The 23880-nt window shown below is 42.1% G+C and overlaps 1 protein-coding gene across 1 annotated transcript; it reads right to left on the bottom strand.

Moving 5' to 3' along the window:
• Window positions 1-3618: 3618 nt before the first annotated feature.
• Window positions 3619-8877, bottom strand: si:ch211-212d10.2 (uncharacterized protein LOC557710 homolog). The gene is made up of 3 exons (XM_061737038.1): window positions 8345-8877; window positions 7230-7345; window positions 3619-4347 (listed from the first exon to the last, which is right to left on the bottom strand). The coding sequence occupies exons 1-3, from the start codon at window positions 8715-8717 to the stop codon at window positions 4249-4251; spliced, it is 588 nt and encodes a 195-aa protein (XP_061593022.1). The 5' UTR covers window positions 8718-8877; the 3' UTR covers window positions 3619-4248.
• Between the last annotated feature and the right edge of the window lie 15003 nt (window positions 8878-23880).

The raw sequence follows: 23880 nt of genomic DNA, 5'->3' as shown, positions 1-23880 counted from the left end.
GGAATATGTGTTTAGACACAGCCAAACAACTCATTAGGTGTGTTTGACAGTCTCAAACTAAAGCGTATTGGTGATGACATGTATGCCATCATGGGTGCAATGAGATCAATTTATGATGGTTCGCCAGTTAAGTTTAGTTATATGCAAGCAGTTGAAACAAAAAAAGGTCTAACTCATTATTACATAAAAGTGATTGCTCTTGAAAAGAACAATGGTAATCATCTTCGTTTTACATGAAGATAACGGCGTTCAGACATGTGTCTGATGTGATGGAAAAGCTCAGAAAGTAGACAAAGTATCCTCATCACATTTATTCATTTCCCCATACCTACTTCAATTATTAATGTTCGAGGGTGTCGGAGCCTATCCCAGCTTTCCTACCCTGGACCAGTCACCCTCACAGGCCACACAAATATAAACAACAATACACACTTAGTCCTGCGGTCAATTCAGAATGGCCAGTATGCGTGTTTTTAGAGGGCGGAGGATCCTGTAAGGGACCAGCAAAATCCCCAGGGAGAACATGCAAACTTCTCATAGAAACACTCCAGTTCAGATTTGAATTGGGGACCTTATGGTGCTAATAGTGCTAACCAATGCACTATCCCACAACATAGCCTGTTTTTGTTTTGGTATATTTCTCTCAATAGCTGAGTGGACATCAATGCCATCCCAGCAGTCACTCCCGCCCCCTGCTGAATGTTAGATAGCATGCAGCTTTAATAAGGCACTTCTCCATTGTCTTTCAGACTGTGATGCTACATCAGTTTTTTCAAACTCATATTTATTGTTCGTCGGTCAGTTTAATTTCATTTAAATACCGTATTTTCGCGACCATTCGGCGCACCGTGTGGAAAGGCGCACCCTCATTTTTGTGTGTCATTTTTAGATTTAAAACATACATATGGCGCACCGACCCAAAAGGCGCAGTCTACAGAGCAGAGCTGCACACACGCGTGCCGCAAAACACGCCGGCCGGAAAACACACACACCCGCTGCAGAACGCACACACATGCAGAACGCACACACAAGCACACAAGCGCTTATTTAAAAAATAGAGCGGGAGCAAAACCTCTGTTTCTGCATTAAAGAGCTCCGCTAATTCAGCTGCGCCAGTCCGAATTTCCTCGGTGTCAGTCACTTTCTGCACAACAGTAAATAAACTTTTCATACCCCGTTGTGCGGATCCTCCACCGCGCAGAGCCCGTCTCTCCCCAGCGGGGTGGAGCAGCGCGCGTCACAGCGGCTTTAACCGGGAATGTGACCTGTTCGGACCGGCTGGGACCGAAGCCACCCACCTGTATGGGAGCAGGGGCTCCCGGGGAAAGACCAGCGGTATTTCGGCCGGATCTGCCCCGGGGATGGTGCGCCCTGGCCCGGCAAACCCGCGGCGGGAGCCTGGCGGCTCCTGAGCGCATCCTCTGCATCTTGGTTACCGGAGATCAAACCGACAGATTTGCCTGAAAATCTCGCAGGGTGAAGTTGATCCGACCTGGGACAGACCCCTGAAATCCCTGCTCCTAAAGCGGGTGGGAACCAGGAGAATTTGATCTGATCCAGCTTCGGGAACCTGGAAGTCGGGTTGCAGCAGCGCGCGTCACAGCGGCTTTAACCGGGAATGTGACCTGTTCGGACCGGCCGACACCGAAGCCACCCACCTGTATGGGAGCAGGGGCTCCCGGGGAAAGACCAGCGGCATTTCGGCCGGATCTGCCCCGGGGATGGTGCGCCCTGGCCCGGCAAACCCGCGGCGGGAGCCTGGCGGCTCCTGAGCGCATCCTCTGCATCTTGGTTACCGGAGATCAAACCGACAGATTTGCCTGAAAATCTCGCAGGGTGAAGTTGATCCGACCTGGGACAGACCCCTGAAATCTCTGCTCGCAAAGCGGCCGGGAACCAGGTCATCGGACCCCGCTTGGGGAACCAGGAAGTCGGCTGCAGCAGCGCCCATCACCGCGCTGCTCCAGCCGCTGCTTTAACCGGGGAACGTGGACGGTTCCGACCAGCCGGGACCGGAGGAGCCCGCCTGCACTGTTGTAAGGGCTCCCGGGGAAAGAGCACCGGAATTTCAGCCGGATCTGCCCCGGGGAACCGGCGATCGGACCCGCAAACCCACGGCAGGTGCTTCCTCGGTTCCCGACATGCAAAACACACGCGCGCTGCAGAACAAGTGTGCTTATTTAAATAGAGCGGAAGCAAAACTTAGTTTGATTGTATTTTATTTCACTTTACACATCAAGCAAATCCTTAAACGTTTTCATCATCTGTTTCGCATTAATCAGCTCAGTGGAGTCTCATTCACGTCGCAACTCACGGGGGCTTCACCCAGGGGCGTCACTAGACTTAAGACTGTACTGGGGCACAGCTGGGGCACAGAGAATTCATGCGAGTGCGCGAAGCGCACAAGCAAAAAATTTTTTAGCACTTATTCATAATAAAAAAGCTGAAATGGTGCTTTAAATCAGTGTTTCCCAACCCTGGTCCTAGAGGCACCCCTGTCCTGCATGTTTTAGATGTTTCCCTGCTTCAGCACACCGTGATACAAGTGGCTGTGTCATCAACAGAAGTGTCAAGACCTTGATGACAAGCTAAATAGGACCATTAATTAGAATCAGGTGTGATGATGCAAGGAAACATGTAGAACATGCAGGACAGGGTTGGAGATCCCTGCTGAATACAATCATGTATTGTCCGAGTGGCGTTTCAACTTTATTCAGAGGCTGTAAATCTCCAACATTGTGGTGCATTATTAATTTGTCTACCTGTTACTGGGAAATCAGACCTCTTGGTCTTTCTGGGAACTTTTTTGATTGTTAAGGACTCGCAGATATTTTCTCACACTGGACGGATGCTTTAACTCCACATGACGTTTACAATTTGAAGTTGACGAGGCAGACGTTAGGACTTGTTTTTTCGGCGCAGGTGGACATAATCTTCACAGAAAGGTTTCCTACCGTCAGACTTTTTGGGAGACGATGTGTAAAATTCCCGCAGATAATGATAAACTGATCATCATCTGACGGCTCGCTGACGCTGCGTCTGCAACGTCTCTCTTCACCTGTCAAGGCTGATTTATGGTTCCGCGTTAAATCGACGGCGACGACTACGGCGTAAGGTATGTGCCGACGCGAACCATACGGTCCGCACGCCGCGTAACTTACGCCGTAGCTTCCGCGTTGGTGTGACGCGGAACCATAAATCAGCCTTCATTCGTAAAGACTGCACCGGGCTCGTCGAGCATTTTAAATATGTGCGCCGCCCGCTGGTGAAATAAGAAGGATTATTGAACGCGTTCATGCACAACACTGGTGTATGCTATGTGAAGTTAAAACTCCGAAATTTATTTTTTACTGGTGAAATTTTTACTGGGGCACTGCAGATCAATACTGGGGCAAGTGCCCCAGTAAAATCTGTCTGGCGACGCCGATGGCTTCACCCGCCCCCTTCTCTTTTTACCATTCACATGGTGGCCGGCCTTACATTACCGTAATTCAGGTAATAGACACGGCGCACCGTTTCTTAAGGCGCCCGGCACATTTAAAAAAAAAAAAAAAAAAAAAAAAGTTGCGCCTTATGGTCGCGAAAATACGGTAATAATTATATGTTGATCACCACTGCTCCATGTAGTATAATACTGAAAGGACTCCCGTTACAATCTGCTGTTACTACTTCAACTCTGCATGGCTGCTTCAATAACATTTCTTAACTAAGTTTTTCAAATTTTCATTTGATATTTTAGGGAGCAGCACTTTAACAAACATCCAAAATAAATAACTGCTTGGTGGTGCGTTCAAATATGGACAAAAACGAACAGCCAAAATTCATGAGAGCAGATAAATAATGACCAGATTCTCTGAATTGAAAACATTACACATCATTTATATCAATAAAGACATGAAAAATTGTAAGAGATAGTCATTAGAAAAGTTTTGTTTTGTAACATCAAATTTTCCTCTTCTACATTCCTCTTACTTTACCGTCTAAGAGTTTGATCAAGATCAGAAGTAAGCCAACGAGCCTCCATGCTCCGTGCTTGAGCCGATGCTCCACCTGGAACGCCACTAAGAAAAACAGTTTCATGATGTCATGTCCTCTTCACAGGATCTTTTCCATACAGTCTTAAGTTCACTGCAGTCAAAGCAGAAGCAGTTCTGAGAACACGATAGATAAGGCTCAGGAATGTTTTCGGATGGCTTGTGTTTGTGGAAAGTCTTTAAAAATAGGACGAGGCAGCTGCACTGAGGTTCTTCAGTGTTTTCTATTCCCTGGAAAAGGATTCAAGGAGAGACAACTTTCATGTTTCACGTACACGTTGCCATCCTCCAGCTTGACTTTATGTACTTTTTGCTGTAAAAGTCAACACACAAATTGGAAGTTAGTACTGGAAGAAAGCAGCTACAGCTTAATATCTTAGTTACATAATAGCTTAAGGGTCATGCAGTTGTTTGCTCTTGGTTAAAAAGGTGCCAAATCTTTCTGTGAAAAACTCTGACTAAAATTACAGACTGCTATTAGTCTTTATAGATGTTTTTTTTCGTCCAAACATAAAGTTAGGGTAATAACAGATGCCTGGCAGAGACAAATGAGAACATTAACTTTAAATTTATGATTTTCTCACAGAAGGTCAATCTGGGAAAACTCCTGCATCTGGCAGAAATAAATTATTTGACAACAAAACAGTGTTAGCATTCACATCATCTTCCAGATGGAGTTTCCAAATATACTTCCATCTCCAAATATACATTTGGAGGATTTTACACATATTTACATTCCCAATAGCCACATGAGAGAGTTTGACCGATTCAGAAAGTGACTTTATACAGTCTGATGTTTCATTTTAGTCTTGTATACATTGTGTCATGTGTTTACATAGAGACCCAGCCACATGTTGCATGTGGGGCCCATCTGAGATATACAGGAAAATGGCCTGAAAAATGGGGCCCAGTATGGGATTTTCCAGGTTTCCATGTGAGCTTAACCCTTGTGACCTGCTTACAAGAATTACGCTCAGGTACAGAGGTGGATGAATGGGAATGGAGCTACAGTGGGAGTCTTATCTGGGTAACCCTTGAGCTAGCCACACAAGCAAACCCAAGTGGGAAACGCAAATTATGTCAATATGGAACCAATTCCACATGAGACTCATTTTTAAATCCTATATTTCTCAAATGGTACCACATACAAATTGGCTGGTCATGAGGGATGGAAGCAAAATAAATGACATGATTAAATATAGAATTGATAAAAAGCATGCTAATTCAAAAATGGAAGAGAACATTAAACTAGAAAGATAACTATTTGACATTCTGACATTAAGAGTGAATCTGATAATCACCACTCAGTTCATAACAGCATTTACTACATAACTACACTTACTGCTTGTTATTTTATCATTTACAACATGTTTTTTTTGTTACTTATGGCCTGAAGAGCAGAGCAGAAAATCACATCCACTAAACGAAGCTTGATTCTTGACTTTACTACTACTTTATTTCATTATTTTTTAAATTGATTTCCCTTTGAGGATTAATAAAGTATTTCTGAATTTGAATTGAACTTATTTAACCCTTTTCATAAACAGGATACACAATGTTAGGGAAAAAAAGTCCTCTCCTTTGGAAAGTCACACAGACCAAATCAAATCAATCTTTATTTATATAGCGCTTTTCCTGCATATATAAAATGCAACACAAAGTGCTTTACATAAAACATCAGAAAGAGGTGTCCCATTAGTGCTTGATTACACATAAGGTCAGTGTTGTACAATCATCTGAGTTACAGGAGCATCATTGCTAAGATTGGTGATTCCAGCTTCCCCTCGCACAAAGAACTTCTTTCCCTCTTTGTTACTATCTCTCAAGGTGGAACAGTGCACACTGAAAAACCTTGCTGTTTTGTTTTTTATCTATAGTGGACCATTATTGCCTCCCAGTTGTGCTCAGCTGCAAAGTGGACACAGCCGCTACCAGGGGCGTCAATTCAGTATGGCAAGGTACGGCAGCCGCCACACCTTGGCTTCAAGGGTTAAATGTAAATGTTTGTTTTTTCAAATACATTTATGGAATTACTCTGTGTCTCTTTGTATTGATTATTCTATTACTTAATACATATAGAATACCGTAAGTACAAATGCAAATCAGAACAACATGATCGATTTCACTAGTTATTATACACTGCAAAAACTCAAAATCTTAACAAGAATATTTGTCTTATTTCTAGTTAAAATGTCTAATTTTTAGTCAAAAAAAATCTCATTACATTTAAGACAAGACTCAAAAACAACCATTTTCACCTGTTTCAAGTAGATTTTCACTTAAAATAAGTGGAAAAATCTGCCAGTGGAACAAGATTGTTTTGCTTGTAATGAGAAGATAAATCTTGTTCCACTGGCAGATTTTTGTACTTATTTCAAGTGAAAATTTACTTGAAACAGGTGAAAATGGTCAAATAACAAGTTATTTTTCTGGTAATGACTCTTGTTTTAAGTGTAATGAGATTTTTTGACTAAAAATGAGACATTTTAACTAGAAATAAGACAAATATTCCTGGTAAGATTTTGAGTTTTTGCAGTGATCGAGACTGCATTTGAAAAAGTTCCAGTTTTCTTGACCACACAGATAAGCTACATAGCAGACTTCTGTGATGAGTATTTGCTGGACGTGTTGATTGATACTCTAGTTAAGTTCTGTGACTCGTAACCTTGCCATACCTTAGCTTCCACTGAATTGACGCCACTGGCAGCTACCATAAACTCCAGTGCCCAAGTTCTACTGAGTGTGTTTCTTTGTGTAAAGTTTTAAAAAATGACATGTTAATAACATAAAATTATATTGTTGGATTGTTGAAAACAATAATATAAAGTGTACACAATTTAGGATAAAATGTCAGTGAGGTTCATAAAATCAATTGACAATTTAATATTCTAGATTTCAATTCACAAGTATTTCCATCACTTCCATGTTTTTTTCAAGAATGTTTTTATTACTTTCACCCTTGAGGCCTGTATCTTGAAATGAAACATGGCAACGCTGCGCTGTGAGGACTGATGATTAAAAGCCAGGGGGAAATGATAAAACATGGCTCTGTTTTTATCATATTGCTGCTGATTAAATTGAATCGCTTTTGACAGATCACCTTTACTCTCATTATTTAATTTCTGTTGCAGCCCTCATTATAGAGAGGCTAAAAGGGCATTGTGAACAAACGAGGACTTAGTTCTGCATACTTGCCTGTAGTGATGTCCCAGATTGCCCAGTTCTGAGATCAAAGTCATAGTCGTGCCAGGGGCAGAAGACCCGCAGCACTCCGTCAGCCTCCTCGATGTCCCCCTCACACAGAGGACCCCCTGTTAATCACACCCTCTTATCAGAACACAACAGCTCTGCTGGCAAAAACTTAATGGTGCTGTTTATTTATTTATTTTTTTAAACATTATTGAAATACCGCGGTTGAATTGGTTTGATATTGGATATTGGATATTATGAATTCAACACCCATAAAACTTGTGATACATAACACTGATTTTGGTCAAACCACTTGTGATGTGTTCATGGTCATCTAGACTATATATCACAAGACAGTAATTATTATAAAATCATATTATGGGCTGATTTAATGAGGTTTAATGAATTCAACACCCATACAACTTGTGATACATAACACCGATTGTTTTCATTAAACCTCATTAAATCAGCCCATAATATGATTTTATAATAATTACTCTCTTGTGATATATAGTCTAGATGACCATGAACACATCACAAGCAATATGACCAAAATCAGTGGTATGTATCACAAGTTTTATGGGTGTTGAATTCATTAAACCACATTAAATCAGCCCATATATATGATTTTTTAATAATTACTGTTTTGTGATATATAGTCTAGATGACCATGAACACATCACAAGTGGATTGACCAAAATCAGTGGTATGTATCACAAGTTTTATGGGTGTTGAATTCATAATATCCAATATCAAACCAATTCAACCGCGGTTATTGAAATCGAGACAGCAGGGGGCAGGTTGCTGTTGTTTTTTCTAATGAAAGCCTATCACGGCTCCAGTGGCAGTAAACGTGGTAATTCAATTCACGCAGATGTTTACAGGAGGATACGCTTAAGGCTGATTTATGGTTCCGCGTTACACAAACGCAGACTCTACGGCGTAGGGTACGCAACGGTGCGCGTCCCCGCGTACCCTACGCCGTAGGCTCTGCGTCGATTTAACGCGGAACCATAATCCAGGCTTTATCGTTTACTTTTAGCTATAGAAATGTGGCCGACTTTCACTTGTTTTTTTTTTTTTTAATGGTTAACAAAGGAGAGAGTGAGATTTGGTTTTACCGGAGTGTGCACAGCGGGCATCCATGGCATAAAAGTCCCCCTTCACAAAGAAGAGGCAGACATCACCCTCCCGGCCGAGGGAGGAGTGTATGAGGCGGCAGCGCTGCTTGGAGAGCTCCGAGGCCGGACCGATGAGTCTCCACGACGCCTCTTCCTCTCCGGACACAGAAGCCATAAACTCCGTCGGGATGATGTTTTTTTTTTCTAATTTGCGCAGTTCCAGGGCCCCCCTTGTTTTTTTTTTTCTCTTTTTAAATTCAGTCGGATTGTGCTGTTCGCTGTGCGCAAACGTAATCCCCAGGCCGAGCAGCGACACCGCTGAGCCGCTGAGCTGCAGGCTGCAGCACCGCTCGTCCTCCCCGCAGCCCCGCATCTCCCCTTAACCATCATCATGAACCCGCAGCGCACATACAGTATTAGGCACAGACCCACGCGGGCGAAAGAGTATTAGAAGTTTGAAAATGCTGCAAATGAACGCGGTAAATCTCATCTAAAAACAACCCAACAAACAATAGTCCATGGGCCAGACCAGATATCAGTACCACTCAAGGTGACAAAACGTGCTTATCATTTTTGAACATATCTATGTCTGTAGTAGGGATGGGCGGTATGGACTAAAAAATGTATCACGATAATTTCTGGTATTTATCCCGATAACAATAAAAATGACGATAAAAAAAATACCAATTCAACTCCATCTTTTTAACTATAAATCTATCACCACATTCAGTCTTTGGAGCCCCCAAAACACTGCTCTAAAAGATACTAAATACTACTAAACGTCATCAATGGGAATTTATCGTTCTTTTTCCCTTCCTTCCTTCTTTCCTCCTGCTCTCTCCTTCCTTCCTTCCTTCTTTTTTCCCTTCCTTCCTTCTTTCCTCCTGCTCTCTCCTTCCTTCCTTCCTTCTTTTTTCCCTTCCTTCCTTCTTTCCTCCTGCTCTCTCCTTCCTTCCTTCCTTCTTTTTTCCCTTCCTTCCTTCTTTCCTCCTGCTCTCTCCTTCCTTCCTTCCTTCTTTTTTCCCTTCCTTCCTTCTTTCCTTCCTTCTTTCTTTCCTCCTGCTCTTTCCTTCCTTCCTTCCTTCCTTCCTTCCTTCCTTCCTTCCTTCCTTCCTTCCTTCCTTCCTTCCTTCCTTCCTTCCTTCCTTCCTTCCTTCCTTCCTTCTTTTTTTCCTTCCTTCCTTCCTTCCTTCCTTCCTTCCTTCCTTCCTTCCTTCCTTCCTTCCTTCCTTCCTTCCTTCCTTCCTTCCTTCCTTCCTTCCTTCCTTCCTTCCTTCCTTCCTTCCTTCCTTCCTGTACGTTGTGCGTGGATTTAACACAGAACCATAAATCAGCTTTACACAAAAACGGCATCAATGGGAATTTATCGTTTTTACCGCGAGATGACAAATTCTTATCGTGAGGAATTTTTTTGACGGTATATCGTGAACGGTAAAATATCGCCCATTCCTAGTCTGTAGATGATATTTTGGTATAACCCCTTCCTGAGTGGCAGCTGTATATCATAGTTATCAGCTCATGAAGTTACCAAGCCCCTTCAGAAAATTACATTTTAGATGCTGGTGCATATGGTTTAGACTCAAGTACAGGATATCTGTTTCACAATATTGTCTTTTGGTATCATTTTAAGCATTCATTCAAGCTAAGATGTGAATCTTTCTGACCAACATAGAGGTCACTGCAGCTCTTTAAACTCTAAACAACACACATTTTTACACACTTTTCACCTAAATGATATACTATCTTTTAGCCCTGTGCCATATAAGAACAACGGAGACACAAAATACAAAAACTGGAATACTCACAGGACCATAAGGATTCAGTAAATGTATAATATACCCCTAATATATCATTGTTGCAGGTCATTGTGAGCCTTAAACTAGAAGAGCATCATAAGGCTCCTATGAAACTATAACAGCCACTAGGCTAATGTCACAAACTGGTCTCTATCATGCAAATACAGGACATAAAGGACACCACAATGAGATAAGGAACCAGCTTAGTTTTATAAACAACATACATAACAATATTTTAAACAAAATTAACAACGTTATTAATGGGAATATGTCAAGATCTGATTATAGTTGGGTTATCAAGTTCTGTGTGTACTTAAGATAGTGTTAAGAAGGTTAACCAAGTACAGAATCATCACACAATGTCACTCAAACTATGATACAGCTGCCACTCAGGAAGGGTTATCATACCAAAATATCATCTACAGACATACAGTAGATATTTAAAAAAATCATAAGCAAGTTTTGTCACCTTGAGTGGTACTGACGAGTGAATGGACTAACAACAGCAGTTACACATTTCTATAGTAGCTACACTTTAAATACATGTGCACCATGAATGGACCCAGACAGACCTCTCATGTTCTGATTAGGGTCGTCTCCTGAATTCTTAGTTTTGTGTCAAACAAGGCAAACCTGCAGCAGTCTGCTGGCCTGCTTCCTTGGTGGCCTGTCTACTTAATGGAGAAACATTTATTGGCCTTATTCCAAAAAAATGTGAATGTGGAACATAACTTTTTTATGCAGAGTATAAATAGTTCTAAATATTCTCAATTATTAGTTACAAAGCCTGTTATTGTTCTTTCAGGGCAGCGAGACTCCAAACTGTTCCGAGTTGCAGACAGGTATTTGGCTTATTTTCCCAGACTGAGTTTTTTTCTTCTTCTCTTTTTCTCCCCAGTTCCTTAGCTCTCTTACAAATAGTTTAATAAGCTTGTGTTCCTGCATGTGTTTCATGTAAACATCTGTTGCCTGTTTAGTATTACCCTTCAGAGCAACCAAACTCTATTTTACTCAGCAGTAGCCTATCAAATAAAGTACAGATTGAAGTCAACAGATAAAATCATTTTTTCATCTAGTTTGACCTGAATTCATGTTTCTGTGGAAATCCACCCTTTGTCTAAAATGAAGATTGATGGCTCATAATTATCTCCAAAGAATAAAACTTTCAGCATCATTAAAGTTTTGTTTTTATGACGCCTACTAGGCAAATTGTAAAAATGACAAAGTCTAAAATGATGGTCTGTGTTTCTTCAGCTACTTTTTTCTTATTGTCTACATTGCTTTATTGAGCCAGAAATAATGCAGCTGGAAGTTTAGCCTGTAAGTGATGCAAATTCATGTCTAGACTGGAGTGAGCCATAACAGACGCTGCCTGTTCTAATCCGTGACTTCGAGAAACTGAGTCATGTAAGAGGGCAGCATGTGTGCAAAGGAAAGCAACACGGCTGTAAGAATGTAACACAGGCAGGAAGAAAGAACACTTCTGTGTCATGTCAGAAGTTGGATCTCGGAAAAAGCAAATAAGAATAATAATTATTGAAGAAAAACAACAATCCAATGCCAATGTACTAAAATTCGCGTTAAAGGGCAAAATTCTTAGTTTGCATGGGAACTTGTGAAGCATTAGTCGTCCTGAGATGATCTTTTAGGATTTCTTTTTGTTGTAGTCTGCGTCACATATTCTGAGAAACAACATCTAGTACATTTTTGAAAAGGTGCCAGGCATTGTTCGCCAGACAGTGGTGATAGATGGAAATGCCCTGGGCAGAGTAATACCTGAAAAAAACTGAAACACAGCTGGGAATATTTTGCCACAATGATTACAGGTAGACCTAATTCATGCAGCATCCCTCCTCACATACAGCAAGCATGCCAACCCATCTACTTCTGTAAACTGCAAGGCAACAAAACATAGTGTGCAGGGATCCAATTAATGAGCTTTAAGTGATTTGTGCTTTTGGAAAGAAAAATATAATAATTACCAAAGCTACAATGATGCATTTTGGAAAGTTTGGAAATGCTGGAGTGAAACAAAACTGAAGACAGTGAAAAAAGATGCCAAAATGATGACTGGAGAATTGTACTCTCTATAAATTTTTTTGACTTCTCATTCCAGAGGTCCGACCACTGGACAGTGTAACTGTTTGCATGGGACAAAATTTGGTGTGGAGAAAATCCGGCACAGATGAGGTTTTAGACCAAGACTGGAGCCAAACCCCATCCATCATTAGCTTCATGTTGTCCACAACCACTCTCAAAAGTCTCCTTACTCATCTGGAAGAGCAGTTCTCCAGCCAATGTGGTTTTCATTAGCTAAGCAAATGTTCAGGCCAAACTCAAACCACCAGTCCCTGCTTGCTTTGGTCCTTGTTTTATTAATCCTTGTCATCCATTGAACTGCTTCTTCTTGTCATGTACAGAGCGAAGGACAATGTGATTTGTAGTACCCAGAAGGGGCTTGTATTACAACAGTGCAGTTAATTGTTGTTTTGGCACTTGATAATCGTAGAACATGACAAGTCAGTGATACTTTGTCACCACAAAAAAAAACAAATCCAGTCTTGATGCATTACGAGTTTCTGTCTTCAGATACTAACAATTCTGCCTTTCTTGGAATTTATTCACCCTTATATCCTGAGATACAGTATTGTGAGCCCATGCATCTTCTTTGCTTTCTCTCTAAAAAATCCAATACAATTCTTGCAACTGTATGCTAACCATGAAGCTACAATCATAGAGTAAGCTTGGTATAGCACAAAAACTGCAACGTGAACTAGTCTGGCTGGATCACAAAATCAATTCTGTTGGATGATGATTTTGCTGGGGTATATAGCGTATTCTCTGCAAACTTTGCAGATACATAGAATTTTATGTAACGTTCACAAAGCACTGTTGGAAGCGTCCTGCGTATCAATTTAAATTTACTTTGAAAGGAGCGATGTCATTGTGTAGCCACGCCGAGTGTCGGTTCCGTCCATTGCAGCAGGAGCGTTGCCTCTATTAAAAGTTGAGAAATGTTCAACTTTCAACGCTTCAATACATCAGCCAAACAAACTGGATGCTTAACAAGTGCTGGCCAATGAAATTGTACCTAGGGGTGGGACATTTTCAAATTATGTGGCTCAATTGTAGAGCGAAAAGGAAACATTTGTTTGGTTGCTGAAGTCACTGCAAAGTGCCAACTTCCGGATTGACACTCATGCGGAACTAAGATTCATTGCAGTTCCTACACTGACTGATGGAGGCTGGCTCCAAAAGCAAATCAATCTCCATTGAATCTCATGTTAAAATGGCCAACTTTAGAGCAGAAATAGACGTATTTACAACCTGGTTCATAAAACGGTGTTGGTCTCTGTAGTTTGATTTCACACCCATGACAACTCTGAGGAGGATGAATTTTTTGTACCAGATTAGGAACGTTTCTATAAAGCAAGGAATTTAGTTTGATGATTGATTGACAGTTAGCTCAGCCAATGGCTAGCCTTTATCACTTACTCATTCGTGATCATTATTCTACTGCGCTTAGCAAAGCAACCACCCATTTGTCAGCTAAGTGCGATGGTCACTTTTGATTTCGCTGTTGAGTCAACATGTTAAAAGGTATATTCTGCTAAACGTCTTACGACAGTAACATGGCTGCGACCCATACAAAGAAAAATGGACTTCAAAGTGGGTCTTTGAGTCGGCCAACGGGTCACATGATCTAATGCTTCCTCCATTGTTTTCTCCAGTTCGTCTGTATGACAAAGTTACCTCAGAAGCACTACCCATTGAACGGTTAAGCTGCTTTCACCTAGAGCGCGGTTCGCTGGGTGGGCGCAGATCAAGGTGCACACACGCGCATCGCATACATATTTGTTGCAAGTTGCTAGGTGACCGAAAAATGTCTTTCCGGTCTGGCGCCTTTTCCCACTCGTTTGGACATACAGTAGCTACAGCTCGGTTTGCAAAATGCATCTTTCCCTGCTTCAAAGAAAAGCCCTGGCTTTAGTTCTTCTTCTGAGGAGGAGGAGACGAGCAACAGCAGCAAGGAGGGTATGGGTCCATGATAACCTCATGGCAAGACAGGATTTGGGGGAATACAGGCTCGTTGGGGAGCTACAGTTCCATGATGGCTGCTTCCAAGTCTACTTCAGGCTGAACAGAGAGCACATACTCACAGCCAAAATTATTTTTTCCTCCATTTTGATCGTCTCTGATCTACAACCCGCAAGTTTGTTTTCACCCTCCACCACCTTCTCTCCTATTGGACGCGCCGAGATGTCGTCACAGGGCGGCACGGTGAAATTAAAAAAATGTTCAATTCGGGCGAAGGCAGGCGTAAACACTGCGGCAGGCGCCATCGCATGCGTCGCCGAGCTCGGCGGCAGAGCGGACCACTCTTGGGCCACGGTAGCACATACGCAATGAATGGGATCGCCGGCGGCGGTCTGTGCTTTGCGCCCTCTATGGGGCTTAATGTAGTACTGCTGTGTTTGCTTATCTCAAATGCTCCTTAACCAACAGAGCTTCACAACCACCTTGTCCCATTTTCTAAAAATGCACATACTATTGACAATACACACAAGTAATACAATAGTTGGTTTGCTCTTTATTCATGTGGTTCCACCACAACCCCTCCAATAAAGATGATTGTTCGTGTGATTCAAACACGATTAATTTCTAAACATCCATTTGCAAAGTTTATCCACAAAGTCTTCCAGTTCATGCAAAAATTGGTCACAGTTGTATTTTAGTACAGTGGACTGCACAAAAAAGCCATACTATCTTTAGAATAAGAATTGTCATGCTATATCAGGTCTTGACTCACATTGCTAAACAGCTAAATTGACGTGGGTCAGTCAAAGAACCATGTCTCTTATTATGCACTTATATAATTTTTACCAGATAATGTATATAAAAAATCAACCCCAGTACAGCTATCATTGAGGTGAAATAAAGCTATGAATACTGCCTTTGTTACGATGTGAATTTGAACAATTTATTGCATCAATTGAGATAGCTTCTGCAGTGAGTTTGACTCCAAAAACCTGGATGCAGGAATACCATTCCCCACAAACAATTCCCAAGAGACAAAATATGTACTTGTTAAAACTATTCTTAGCAAGTCTTAAGTCTAACTGGTGTATCCATTCATGAGCTATATGTACCTGCTTATTCAGGGAATTGGGGTCTGCTGGAGTCTGTCCTAGCTCTCTTTTGGGAAAAGGCACAGTTACACCATAGATAGGCCATCAGTCCATCGCAGAGCCAGCTGTAAACAAACAACAACACACTCAATCCCATGGGCAATTTAGAATCACCAATACGTTGACATACATCTTGTAGGCCTGTGGAAGGAAGATGAAGAACCCAGAGAAAAAACCTTAGCAAGCACAGAGAGAACTTGGAAACTCCACACCGGAAGTCTCCTGCTGGGAGTCAAGCAAAGGGGGTAAAAATAACACAGAAACAGACTTTCCTTTTTTGTTTTTATATAAAACAAACCACAAAAAACCTGAAATAACTACAGCTAGGATATTGGATCATTTATCAACTCCTCTGACTCCACTGTCTCTGCTGCAGAACTCATAAAGATTTGATGATGTTTAAATCTGGTTAGTGTGGAGGCCAAACTCTTGTTCTTAATAATGTTCATGAGACAAGTCTTTGATTTGTGTTTATAGGTGCATCAGGGTCCTGGAATACAGAACCATGGTTCGGAAACAATGTTTGTACCATCTACATCTGCAAAATAGTTTAATTCCTTGGCTGTTATATGACCATGAGGAGCAATAATCAGATCTAATGTCACAAGACGGCTGCTCGCACCTTAAAAAAATATGTAACCCCTTGCAGGAGCCAATTAGGACTGAAGGTATCCTTTGGATTTTTCCAGACATAATGTTGCCTGAGTGAAACAAAGGGTGAAAGGCACGATTACTCATCTCATGAACGTTTTGTCTAAATTATGGAAACTTGAACAAAACAGGGAAAAAAGCAGACCTCTTGCTGCAAGTTGGTATTAAAATACTTCTGTGGTTGAAAATTAAATAGAAATAAAGTAAAAAACGTTATAAATGTTGATCTTTTCACTATTCAGCTCTCGGCAAACCTACTATTTTTCTTGAATAGATGACCGAGGAGCATGCTGTTCTTGCAAAGAAGTAATCTCACAGGATAAATATGATCTAATCTTGGAAGCTAATGTGTTGTATTTTCTGAGTTTACTGCTAAGAAACAGGCAGACAGTATGACATGGAAATGTTCTGACCCACATCCAAATGGAATAGTAGTTTGACTTAAAAACATCTTAAATTCAGGAACGTTCTTTGACAAGCAGTTTTTAGGGGAAGTATACAATTAAAGAGACTCGTGAGACAGCAAGTGTGTGACATCAAGTTGCTGAGTCACTGTCTGTAGAGTCGACACCCCAACTCACCTTCACCTCCATGGCACAAATATCTGCAGGAAAGATCGGACTGCTAAATTCTTTCCATGTTGTCCTCAGCCCTGATTATATCCAGACATAATACATCTTGTTCTTCAAGGTTCCCAGCTTAGCAGATGGACTTCTTGGGGAGGTAATGTCTGAAAGTAAAAAGGCAGGAGCTCACCATCTAAAAATGTTGACATGTAGTTGTCATGACAAGCTGCTATGATGACTATTTACGGTGCACAACATGGTCCATTTTGGTGTGTCTTGATATATTATGTTGATTGAAAAAAATGCAATGTACTGTTGTACTGTACCCCTCAAAAAACCCCTTTAATACTGAGTAGTTTTTTCTTAACACCCTTCAAGAGTTGCAGCAGTTCTTGGTTCCTCTTAGGATTCAACATGCCAAAACGGAAATCATTCATCAGGAGTTATTACCATTTATCCGCCAGCACCACAGATATTAAGATAATTCATAAAGTTAAGGTTAAAAATAAACGCTATGGACTACTAGAAGTGTATCCTCCAGACTTCCAGTGTTTTATTGTTACTCAATTTCTTATTGGCATGTTTCTTTGAACCCACAAGTTGTTTTAGGTGTGAACAAAAAAAAGTACAGTTATGTGGTGTTATCAGAGTTTAAAACCCTCATACTAAAAATAATTTCACATATATGTTGGTCACTGATGTACCACTAAAATGTCGCTGGGCAACATCTTGGTTGGTGCTTTTTTGTCTAATACAGTATGTTGCAGCACCGAAGGATGTATTGAATGAGACAATGGATGTCTAATACCGGTACCTTAGATGTTTGGTTTTATGAAACACAGGATAAGATGTTAATTTCCTTTGTGCAGGCACATACGTGAGAGTGTGTGTGTCGTGTTGATGGTGAGTGATTGTTGCAAGGGGTGGGGGTTGGGGTGAGGTTTTAATTTAGGACGCATCATCAGTAGTGTTCCTCCAGGTCATGGGGTGTTTCGGCCACACTATACACCCTCTCCAGAGGTGGCCAGCTCAGGGTGATCAGCCCTAAACTTGCGTCAATCCTAATTCGTCATGAGAGTGACTGACCTCTCAAGGGACTCTGCATGCTAGGGGCGTCCTTTTCCCTGAGTCAGGCCTAGGCTGACCGCATACCTTCTGGTTGGCTACTTTGGGGCCCAGCTGGGATCTTTCCTCCTCATAAAGAGCCACTGGCTGCTTCTTTCGGCTGCTTCCGATGCAGCTTTGATGGCTGAACGCAGGTTTTGACCTCTTATTCCCATGTCTGCAAACAGTCTGGTGGTAAATTTTGCCACAAACCCTCTGCACCCCACCTCCACTGGGCGGACTTCAGTGTTCCAGCCACGATGTTGTGCTTCAGCAGCGAGATCAGCATAGCGTAAGTGTTCTCGCTCATAAGCCTCATCCACTGCGACCTCCCAGGGTACAGTTAGTTCAATGATGTACACCTTTTTTAGTGAAGGGGACCAGAGAACCAAGTCAGGTCTCAGGTACCCCTTTTACACCAAGCTGGTTCCAGGGCTGGTGCTAGTGCTGGTGCTAGAGCCGGTTCGCGGTTGGTTCTAAGTAAGAACCGTTGGCTTTTACACAGCTGGTGCTAGCCTGCAGCTGGCCAGAGAGCCACGTCATCACGTAACCACGCCCCCTCGTTTTCATCCCCACCCTGATCAGGAAGCTGAGAGCCAAAAGCTGTTTTAATTTCAGCTGTAGCACTGTTAATATGGCACTTTATTAAGTTTTAATATTTTTTCAGGTAAAGTAACCCTTTAAGATCCCCAACCTGGGCTCAGTTTATCCAAATAAGGCCTGTTAACAAATTTGACTCGAAAGCCAGCAGCCCCGGGGGACAGCCTCTCCTCTCCTCAGGAGCTCCGCCGTAGGCTCTGCGTTGGTGTAACGCGGCGGAACCAGCGGCGGGGTGGGAGGCGTCCCCGCGGGCCGGGATTTTTTATGAAATAAATGGATGGAGCTGCGCTGCATCGGCGGGCTCCGCAGCCTCGCGTCCAAGCGTCCCGGGGCTGGAACGCTCCCCCGCGGGCTTGGACGCGAGGCTGCGCCGCTGCATCGGCGGCACGGAGCCCGAGTTGGTGGATTGTACCGTAGACCACTGCTGCTTCTGTTTTACATCCATTATTAAATAAATGGATGTAATAATAAAAGAGTCTACTAACTTAACCACCGTCTTCAACGCTACGTTGTTTAAAAACGGCGCTCTTCCGGGTTTACTCTGCTCTGGTTGTTCAGTAACACCGTCCCCAGCCCCGCCCCCAGCCCCCAGCGTAACTGGTTCTTTGAGCTGGACCAGCAGCTCAAAGGGGCTGGCGTAGCACCCGTTTTGAGAGCCAGGAGCCGGTGCTTGGGCTGTGTAAAACCAAAGAACTGGTGCTAACTCTGGCTCTAGCCCAGAACCAGCCCTGGAACCAGCTTGGTGTAAAAGGGGTAAGGGTGGTTGTAGCGATCTATGATGATGCAAGAACAGAGAAAACAAAAGAACAAATCATGAAGTGGGATACAAAACAGTAGAAAACATGCAATGCAGTTTAACAATATAATTTAATAAACTAAACAAATGTCAATCCCATGGAGGTTTATAGGATATATAAGATGGGGCCCTCTTCCATCCCTGGAACCAAATATTTGTAAAACAATTTAAAATAAATTGCCCTATATGGGTATTGGTAGTCACAGCTAGAAAATTTGTTAAAATCTTAGCTGCAGATGTTTTGTGTGGAACTTGCATGTTCTCCTTGTGCCTATGTGGGTTTTCTCCGTGTACTCCAATTTCCTCCCACAATCCCAAAACATGTGTGTTAGACTAATTTGTGACTCCAAACTGTAACTTGCCGAGGGTTGCGTGAGTATGTGTGTATGATTGTTCATCTATGTGTGGTCCTGCAAAGCTCAGGGGACCTGTTCGGGGTGTACAGCCGGCTTCCACCTCAAGACAGCTGGCCTCCAGCCCTCCGCAAGAGGGAACTGTACCTAAACAAATGTGCACAATCGTCAACTAACTGAAGTTGTAACGAAAAATTGGCCGGAATTCTACCACAATGTGATATGATACTGTTAATGTCCTACAGAAAATTATTACTTTAAGTTATGAGCTGCTTCAAGCAGCTCTATAAGCACATGGTTCTCCACTTTGGCTACATTTTTGCTTAATTAAAGGGGACCCATTATGAAAAGCACGTTTTTTCTTGCTTTAACATATATAAAGTGGTCTCCCCTCAGCCTGCCAACACAGAGAAGGAGGAAAGCAACCAAATTCTGCAGTGTCTGTACCAGGCCCCCGGTCTCGCACTCAGCAGGCACGCCGATTTTTCCCAGTGGCCAGCCGCGGTACTGCAACAAAAAATCCCATGGGGCCCAAAAAGCTTTTTTCCCATAGACCGCAATAGTAAAAGAGAAGCCTCTAAAACTGTTCACAGGACACCTCCAGCTGTAATCACCGACAATTACTAATCTTTGTATTCTATATTTTTAAGTCATGGACTTTACATCCATCAAAAATGTTTTCTAACGGCCAGAAAAGTCAAAGAAAAGTCGCTTTCTGGGCGTGACGTCACAGCCGTGTCCGTGCACTCCATGGATGTATTATATTAATACATATTATATAATTATATTATATTAATACATTAATAATATATGTAATAATATACATTAATTAATATATTATATTAATACATATTATATTAATATTCGCGTCATTGCCCCGGGGCATGATGGGAGGCCCCAGAGCATCATGGGAGGTGACTCAACTGCGCATGCTCTATGGGCCCCATAACGCGGAAGTAAACCCGGAAGTCAGGAACTTTTTCGGCGTATGCGACAGGCAAGCAACTTCCATTGAAATGAATGGCGGCCATTTTCCGGTCTGGTATCCAGGTTAATATAATACATCCATGGTCTGTACAGCCGCCCGGATGAGCCATCCAGTGTGATGTGGCTTATACGAGCCGTTCAGATTCTGCTCCCGTCGTTACGTAACGACGGGAGCGATGCGTGAAACCACGTCCACAACTAACTCTGGCTGGAATAACAACAACAACTCCGCCGGCGGAGCTGCCGCCATTTTTTCATAGCGGTGTATCGCGTCATTCGCGTCATCGCATTCATCGCGTCAGGCAGCCAATCAGCACAGGGCCTCATTATCATAGCCCCGCCCACTCAGAATCCCGCATAGATAATGAGGTTAGAGAATGGGAAGATAAAGACATGGCTCAGAGGCTGAACTTCTAATTTATTTAGCAAAAACAATTAAAAGCTTGTTTTTAAGAACTGTTTAAAATAGGTATTAGATGCCATAATAGGTCCCCTTTAATATTGATGTTTAATATTGATGGTGTCATGTGTCAGGAGTTGTTCATATGAGCTACTTCATATTAAGACATCATGAGGCCCAAATGATCTATTTTTGTTTATAAATTTAGTCCTAAACACATATAGTTGAAGAGGGTACTTCCTCTTTAAAATAACTGTACAATATAAAATACTTTAACACTTTTACCTTCGAGGTCCGAGCTAAGAATTTGGTGTTTAGACTGCTGTTTAACCTTATAATTGCAGATGTATGTATATTTATGTATGTATATTATACATATATACATACATATATGTATATTATATGCATATATGTATGTATATTCCTGAGACCTCTGCACCACCCATAATCATAATAAAAAAATCAAGAATGAAGAATTTTTATTGTCACTCTGCAGGCATAATTAAATTTTGTTCAGGATCTCTTGGCTTGGTATGCACAAAAAGACACATAGGTACACAGTACACATATCTACATCTAAATAAATATAAGAATAAAAAATAGTAAAAGTAAATGAAGTTCAGATCAGTCTATGGGTGGGGGTGGTAGATGTTTGGCGGTATGATGTGATGGATTTTACAGTTCTGGGGAAGAAGCTGTGTCTCAGTCTGTTTGTGTGGGTTTTGATGTTCCTGTACCTCTTTCCAGAGGGAAGAGGCACAAACAGTTTGCGTCCTGGGTGGGTGGGGTATGTGGCTATGCGACCCTTGGACACGACGGTCGTATATTGGGTCCAGATGTGGGAGAGGACTCCCGACCATCCCCTGTGCTGTCTAGACTACTAAAGAAACAAAAACATAAAATTACCCAACATTTACCCAACATGTTATTTTCATTGTCTTATCCTGCAGATGAAAAAGCCAAACAAAACAAAACTAAACAATAATACTCTAGATAATGTACCATCAATTGCTTTTAGCATGGCTGAGAAACCAGGTAATATGACTTACAAAGCCAAATGTACAGGAAACCGATGCAATGAGTGTACAGAAGCTTGCAGTGAGACATGCATGTGCCCATAGATCATCTCACACCTCCATAGAAACAGACAATAGTGAAAAACCAGCCGCACACACGCTGATGTTTGACAAAGTTATAAAATACGGGTATGACACTTAAAAATAAAAACCTGACTCACCACAGTAAGCAGACACTCTACAGCACACGGTGTTCCCCTCGTGGACCTCTAGTCTCCTGACCCTCTTTTCAGTATACAGATGTTTACACCACTTTCTCCAGGCCCTCTGAACTACATCAGCCCTTCTCACATCAGCTTATTACTGATAAACAGCTACGGGGCACACAGGAGCAGGCACATTTAGCGTTTGCTCCATTAAAGCTAACAACTTGTAATTTGTCACGGCTGATAAGCCACATGGCTGTTTATCAGTTTGATCTGCTCTTGCCGTTGAGTTCAGAGGATATGAACCCAGTCAAGTCAAGTATATTCACTGAAAAAGAACCCAACTGTAGGATTCAGCTATGTCAAAAACACAAGAACAGATGGAGAAATCTTGAGAGAGGCTTCAGAGAAGAGAAGAAAAGAGAGACACCATTGTTGAAACTTTGAATTTCAAAGTGGCCCATGGAGACATCTTACACTGGGGCTGCTGATGCAGTCAGTCACAGCCCAAACGAAGACTTAGTTTTCCTCTAGGATACTTCAAGCCTCACTGACCTGCATGTGCCTCATAACAGCAATCTTATATGGACCTGCTGCGTTACCTGGCCCTTCAAAATAACTGAGACATTATATGAGGGAATATTACAGTCTGAAAAGGTAAGATAATGGAGACCAGTGGCTTTTTGACAATGTAAACAAAAACTTTGTTATGACAGAGGTATTGTAAAACAGTCCATACAGGTGAAAAAAGTAAAAGCAAATCCAAGCTGTCAGCTTGTGAGAGATTAATTGCTTTCAAAGTTGCAAGAGATCAACTGACTCCTTTTACACACATCTGAGCCTCAATTACATTTTAGTCTCAGTAGATTTGACTTTTCCCCCTAATTTCCATCAAGGAGGATTGTTTAATGACTGAAGGATATCTAAAACATTACTAAAATAACAGTGAACTGGAGAGCCGATCAATCTTTGTGATTATAATCTATTTACAATGCATGCTGGGATTTTTCAGAGCAAAGCTCACCTCTACAAAGGGCCGTTTGATAGACAATGAAACCAAAGTTGAGACTAGGGTTGTCCCCCAGCTCCGACCCCCGTCACAATACTTGATGAATTACTCTTTAGATGTTTCATGGATTATTGGAGTACATGGAAGCCATAGCAGAGGGATCTGTCTGTAAATGGGTGCCTGTCCAAGCAGGAAACCTTCTGAACAGGTATCTGTAATAATGCAATTATTTAACAAATAATGCAATCAACAGTCGGTGGTGGTATAAACATTACAGTGCAGCCTATGTCCCTACCCTCACCTGTGGTGTGTGTAGTGATAAATATATTAAGATTGCAAATGCAAGTAGCATAAATTAGTTTCCTCAGCGTTGCTGGACTCTCTCTCAGATAGGTGAGAAGTTCGGTCAGCTGAATGGGGCTCAAAATAGAGCTGCTGCTCCTCCACATAGAGAAGAGCCAATTTAGACGGTCTGGGCTTCTGGTTAGGATACCTCCTGGTTTCTACGGAGGGGTTTTGGGCATGTCCAACTGGGAGACGGTCCCAAATCAGACCCAGGCCAGGGGCCTCATTTAAAATGGACTGCGTAGGATTCATACTAAAAGTGCACGTACACCCAAAAGCCGAAAATGCCGGGAGCAAAAAAAAATACGGATCAATAAAACCATGTGCACGCAATCTTGCGCGCAATGTTTGCTTCATAAATCTCAGTCCAGCTGGAAGGTTGCGCAGCTGAATCCGCCTCATATCCCGCCCTCTACACGACCACTTCATACCAAAAATGGTATGTTTTTGCATATGAATGAGCCTGCTGAGCATGCGCAGTGGCTTCCTGCAGCCTGTTTGGCTTCAGGATGAATGAG

This window comes from Cololabis saira, chromosome 13 (assembly GCF_033807715.1).
Source record: "Cololabis saira isolate AMF1-May2022 chromosome 13, fColSai1.1, whole genome shotgun sequence".
In the NCBI taxonomy this organism is placed as follows: domain Eukaryota; kingdom Metazoa; phylum Chordata; class Actinopteri; order Beloniformes; family Belonidae; genus Cololabis; species Cololabis saira.
Note: the sequence above shows the minus strand (reverse complement) of the source record. Positions and strands in the feature narration are given on the sequence as shown.